Genomic DNA, 5,847 nt, shown 5'->3' with positions numbered 1-5,847 from the left:
TACACCGTAAGTCCGTAACACAAAAAATAATATAAAATGAGCATTGTGGATGCCCCCTCCCCCTCAAAAACACCATGACTCATCTAATTCCAACCCAACACAACGCCCCTAATGCATGTGTATTTCCCCCAAAAATTCATATTAACCACGTGGTATTTCCAGTTTGGAGTTCAAAATAACCAAAATTATAATCCAATAATGCCCTCTTATCTCTTTAAATCAGATCACATATCTCTATTACCATAAAACCATAGCTCTTCAAAAATCACTCAATTGTGAACTTCAATTTGTCCGCATATTACTTCCACTCACAAATAAATTGTCAAGAATATTAGGAAAATTCTACTATGGAGTGATCCATTATATGGAAACACTAAATAGTGTTGATATAAAAAAATTTAATTAAAAAATTGACTTCAAAATGTAATGATGACTATTAGATTGTGAGAATTTAAATTTAAATGATGAAAATTTTTTAGCTCCATATAATAGAGTATTCCACCGTAGACAAATTCAGAATACTATGGTCAAAACTTATATAATTTAATTAAAATATAATATTTTCTCAAATTTTAAACACCCACTTCTCAAAATTGTAAACTTCCCAGTTTCTAGTTTAAAATAAAAACCCAAAAAATGAAAGATGAAAAGAAGAAGAAAAACGTGGAGAAACAGTTTGTTCATTCACTTTCTCTCACAGTTTACGTCTCTCTATCTGTCCATTAATGGCGAGGACGGCGCTCTCCAACTCCACAATTCACGACGTTCTCTCCTTATAACCACCGCGATTTCCCAGGCCCATTCTCTCCTCCTTTCTCCATCTTATTCGTCTCTGAAGGTTCGTTCTCTGCTCTTTCTCTGTCTTCAGCTTCATCGCGCCTTCTCTGTTTTTAGCTGTAGCACATTTTGCCGGGAAAATCAGATGCCGGAGATGCAGAGTTTGGATTTCCGGCTTCTGATTCTCCCAGAGTGTTTGGATTGGTGCTTTTGAGTTGCATCGAGTGTTTGATTTTGATTTGATGTTGGTTTTGTGGTGGATCTAGTCGGGAGTGGCTGTGATTTGGATCAATTTGACCCTGGAGATGAATTAGGCAGTGGTTTCTGTGTGGCAGAGTAGCTCTGGTGCTTGATTAACGGAATTGCGTTTCAAATCTGAGATCAGCTTGTTAGTTTTTATTTATTTAACTAATTTAGTGTTGTTTATGACTCTTTGGCTCTGTGGTTTGTTTTGAAGTGTGACACTGTTGATTTGTGTTGCCGATTAGTTTTTGGAAACTGTTGTTGCTCTGATTTAGCTTGATCATTCTGGAAATGAGAATGCTTTTTGTTTGATTTTGATTTTTGTTGTGGTTTTATGGATGGAACTAGTGGTGACTGATAGTTTTGTGTGCTTTGTTTGTGAAGACTGGGCGGTGAGGAATTCTATCCTTCTAGGGATCAGTTGGGTGATATTCGTTGAAGATGAGTGCCGGCAAAGGTGATCGGAAGGCGACTCTTGACGCAGCATCATGGTTGTTCAATGTGGTCACATCTGTTGGAATCATTATTGTCAATAAATCGTTGATGGCCAGGCATGGTTTCAGTTTCGGTATGTTTATCTGTTCTGCGTGATCTTGTTCATTTTATTGCCGATCTAATTGCTTTTGGTCTTGAAACTTTTCGTCCTTGGATGCTGTGTAAAATGTAGTTATGCATTCTCTTTCCCCAAGTACATGTAAAGTATGGTGATACCAGAGCCATAATTGTCTCAATGATATATTACTTGTACAAACCATTGAGTAAGGGGGATAATTAGGGAAACTTCGGAAGAAAATGTGAATATGGCATGAAACAGTCCAATCACTCTATACATTTCCTTATTATTTGAGTAGCAGTTTAATATTTGTAAGGACGCAACTCATGAAATCCAGTAATGGAGAGATAAATTTCAAGAACAGTTGAGTTGGTAACTTGAATTTGACTTTGCATAAATTTATAGTTGTCATATGCCTTGCTTAAATTAGACTAGTGAGAGGTTGTGCCTTATCAAATGACATATAAGAAGGGCTCTGCACACTACTTTCACAGTGAAAGGACCAAATCTAATGTACGGACTTAAACATAGATGGGCACTGAGCAGAATGATATATTATCTAACAGTTATGCTGATAACATATAAGTCTCCAAATAGTAGTTTACCAGCGAACATTTCTATTTGAGTTTTTGCATCATATGCGTAACTTGTTAGGTTAATTTATATGATATAAATGTAAACTGAGAGCTAGAAAGAGATCGGATTATGTACTAGTTGCTATCTATACACTAGATTTCCTATCCTCAATAGAAAAAGTCCACCATTTATTTGTGGAAAGAAAAAAAATTAGTCTCATGAATGCCTGGCGAGGAGTAATATGGGATAATCTGGGGTACATATCTATGTGTTATACAGATGAACGCCTTCAACTGTTGTCATGATTCATAGTCTGAAAAAAGTGCTGATTCAAAAGAAACAGAAATTTATTTAGGAACGCATTTCCTAAAGATTTTCTTACATCCTGACATGTTCTCTATATACTGCAGCCACGACATTAACGGGTCTGCATTTTGCCACAACAACCTTATTGACACTTGTACTTAAGTGGCTGGGGTACATCCAGCCTTCCCAGTTACCACTGCCAGAGCTTTTGAAGTTTGTTTTATTTGCTAATTTCTCCATAGTTGGGATGAATGTGAGCTTAATGTGGAACTCTGTTGGATTCTATCAGGTGTGCGCTCATAAACTTGTACTGCACATACTTATTCTGATTTTCTCATGTACTAATAATTTTCATGTTTTATTTCCATAATATATTTCAGATCGCGAAATTGACTATGATCCCAGTATCATGTTTTCTAGAGGTTGTATTGGACAAGGTGCGATACTCAAGGGATACGAAGCTTAGCATAACATTGGTTCTCCTTGGGGTTGCAGTTTGTACTGTTACTGATGTGAGTGTTAATGCCAAGGGTTTTATAGCTGCTTCAGTGGCAGTTTGGAGCACTGCCCTACAACAGTATGTAAGTAGCTCGTAAACTTGATTCATGATCATATGTACTGCTTGAGAATGGAATGGTTGGGAGTCCTTAAGAGTTACACCTGGCCTCCTAGGACTGCACAGATCAAGTTTCAATCTTGCTGGAGTTCCATATTTGTATATATATTTTTTTCTAACTTGTTTTGACATTATAAATGTTAACATCCTTCAACCCGCTAACTGCAATACAATAGGCATCCTTGAAAAAGTGGTTGGGCCTGGTTATATGTATATCAGGGCCAGTCGTTAATTCTGTTCTCAATATGTAATATCAGATTGACTTGACTCATGTTTGTTGACTCCAAGCCCCTACATTTGCTTGACATTTTCAATATCTATGTTTCTGCAGTATGTGCACCATCTTCAACGGAAGTACTCTCTTAGTTCTTTCAATCTGTTGGGACATACTGCCCCAGTACAGGCTGCATCTTTGCTGATATTAGGCCCCTTCGTGGACTACTGGTTGACAGGAAAAACAGTTTATGCTTATGACTATCATTTTGTATCAGTGGTGAGTTCAAATATGATAATTGCATTATTGTTACATTGCATGCCTTCACATATATACGGGTACTCTCAGAGCCTCTACATGTGTATGTCTGTCAATACTCAGCAGTATGCGTTCAATTCTGATGCTATTTGCATATTTTGTTAAATTTAATTCCTTTTTTTGTGTGTGTTTCCCTCATATGTTTCTAAGCATATACCTTGCTAATAATGCTGGTCTAATCAACTTGCCTATTTAGATTCATTGCATTCCCTGAGAAATTTGCATCTCCATATATCTAGATGATTCTATTTGCTAGATAATATATTGCTTTGATTTGTAATGCTATACTTCATGATATTTTCTGTCTATAATGGACAATGGGCAGCTCTAATCTGGTGAACCTAAAACTCTGTTCTTGGCAAATTCCATGAGAATTTGTGGTGACTTAGTGTTGGCATTATCATTTATTAGGAAAGAAAATTATCCTGCATATATCTGATTTGTATCAATCATTAGGAACCAATCCGTATAAGTGCACCAAACCATTTGCCACTTTAAGCCACCGATAGTGCATGAATCATTATCATAGTTACCTTTCACAATCTTGATAAAAACCTTTCTATTACAAACCTTCATTTATTGATGTATGTTTCTCCTTTGAGATAACAATGTGGAATAAGATTCTTTCTATTACAAACCTTCATTTATTGATGTATGTTTCTCCTTTGAGAGAACAACGTGCAACATTTCTTATTCCTTTGGGGGTTTTGTTTTGTTCATCATACATCATACAAGATAGGATAGCTCTACAACATAGAAAGCTGTAAACATGTATGTCTTTGAGCATTAATTCATGTACAGCTACCTGTAACTTGTGGCATGTTTATTAATTTGGGTTAATATTGGTTTCTGCAGTCATTGATTCTCCTATCTTGCACCATTGCGGTAGGAACCAACCTCAGCCAGTTCATATGCATCGGCCGATTTACTGCTGTGTCATTCCAAGTCCTGGGTCATATGAAGACGATTCTAGTCTTGATCTTAGGATTCATATTCTTTGGGAAAGAGGGTCTCAATCACCAAGTAGTGTTAGGTATGTTCATTGCAATCATGGGAATGATATGGTATGGCAATGCCTCATCCAAACCAGGAGGCAAAGAGCGTCGTTCCGCTCCAAGCAAATCCCAGAAGAAAGGCGCTGTATCAGAGTCCTCTGAAGTGGATGACAAGGTATAGAATTTCAGTAAAAGGCTGTGCCAATAGTGGGAGAATATTGAATGGAATAGAGCATATTAGGTCAGCTGATTTAAGGAGCTTGTTCACATCTACAAGGCAAATCCCTCAATTTTTATACTCTTCCTTTTTCTTTTTTTTTTCACCATATTTGATATTTGTATTCTTGAGTTTACCAAAGTGAAAGATAAGTTGCGTGGGTGTAAAAGTTACCTTGTACCACTATAATTTTTTACATTAACTTATTATAAAATTAATTTCAGAGACCATCTGTCCTCCATTCCCACCCTATTTGCTTGTATGAACTTTTCTAGGTATAGTGAGATCCTACTCCATTTTCTGGTTTGGCATCACCTTTAATTAGTTGTACTCTTTGGCCGTGTTTGGCAGACCAGACTGGATTGGATTAGTATCCAACACTGACTTGGATTAGATTGGGAACAGATTGGATTTAGAGAATTCCAATCTTACTAGATGTTTGGAGAACCAGAGACAAGTTGGATTTCATTTCATTCTTCCTTGAATTGATATTAAAAAAAAAATTTAGACGATGGAGGTGGAGGAGCGTAGTTGGAAGTGGGGACCGGGAAAGGAGGGCGGAGAAGGAGGAGGAGGAGGAGGAGGAGGAGGTGTCTTAGGCGGAGATGAGACCTGCTCCTGGTCTGGCGACGATGTTTCTGTTGGCACGAAGAATCTCATCTAACGACGTTGTGTTGGCAATGTCTATGAGCTTGAGTGCGTTCTCCACTGATATCTCGAATGGGACGGAGTCGTCGGCTCTGGAGTTGGCTAGGATCACAGGAGCTAAGTCAGCTAACAGGCGGCAGGAGAAAACGATTGAGCCTCTCCGAGGTTTGAATTGGTCGTCGGGTTTACGAATGTGAGCCGGGCCGGGACGATGGATTGGAGGCCGGGGGAAGGAAGAGCCGGCGGATTAGATCGGCAACGGAGGATTTGACGATGAGGGCAGGGAAGGCGGTGGTAGTGAGAGGAAGCAGCGGTTGGGGGCGGAGAAGTTCCTCCTTGAGAAGATTAAGGAGGTTGGGGTTACAAAGAGGCTAGAGAGACGAG

At 38.4% G+C, this 5,847-nt stretch overlaps 1 protein-coding gene across 1 annotated transcript; it reads left to right on the top strand.

The window, feature by feature from the left end:
* The first annotated feature begins 674 nt into the window (after positions 1-674).
* LOC126798205 (UDP-rhamnose/UDP-galactose transporter 4) lies at positions 675-5,042 on the top strand. Its single transcript, XM_050525095.1, has 6 exons — positions 675-838; positions 1,405-1,588; positions 2,560-2,744; positions 2,836-3,036; positions 3,403-3,564; positions 4,459-5,042. The coding sequence occupies exons 2-6, from the start codon at positions 1,462-1,464 to the stop codon at positions 4,777-4,779; spliced, it is 996 nt and encodes a 331-aa protein (XP_050381052.1). The 5' UTR covers positions 675-838; positions 1,405-1,461; the 3' UTR covers positions 4,780-5,042.
* Positions 5,043-5,847: the final 805 nt, after the last annotated feature.

Source organism: Argentina anserina, chromosome 1 (assembly GCF_933775445.1).
Source record: "Argentina anserina chromosome 1, drPotAnse1.1, whole genome shotgun sequence".
Lineage (NCBI taxonomy): Eukaryota > Viridiplantae > Streptophyta > Magnoliopsida > Rosales > Rosaceae > Argentina > Argentina anserina.
This window is presented reverse-complemented; position numbering and strand designations above follow the sequence as displayed.

Coding starts and splice junctions, on each gene's coding strand:
- LOC126798205 (XM_050525095.1), top strand. CDS start 1,462: ATGAGTGCCGGCAAAGGTGATCGGAAGGCGACTCTTGACGCAGCATCA. Junction 2,745..2,835: donor ACTCTGTTGGATTCTATCAG/GTGTGCGCTCAT, acceptor AATATATTTCAG/ATCGCGAAATTGACTATGAT. Junction 3,565..4,458: donor ACTATCATTTTGTATCAGTG/GTGAGTTCAAAT, acceptor TGGTTTCTGCAG/TCATTGATTCTCCTATCTTG.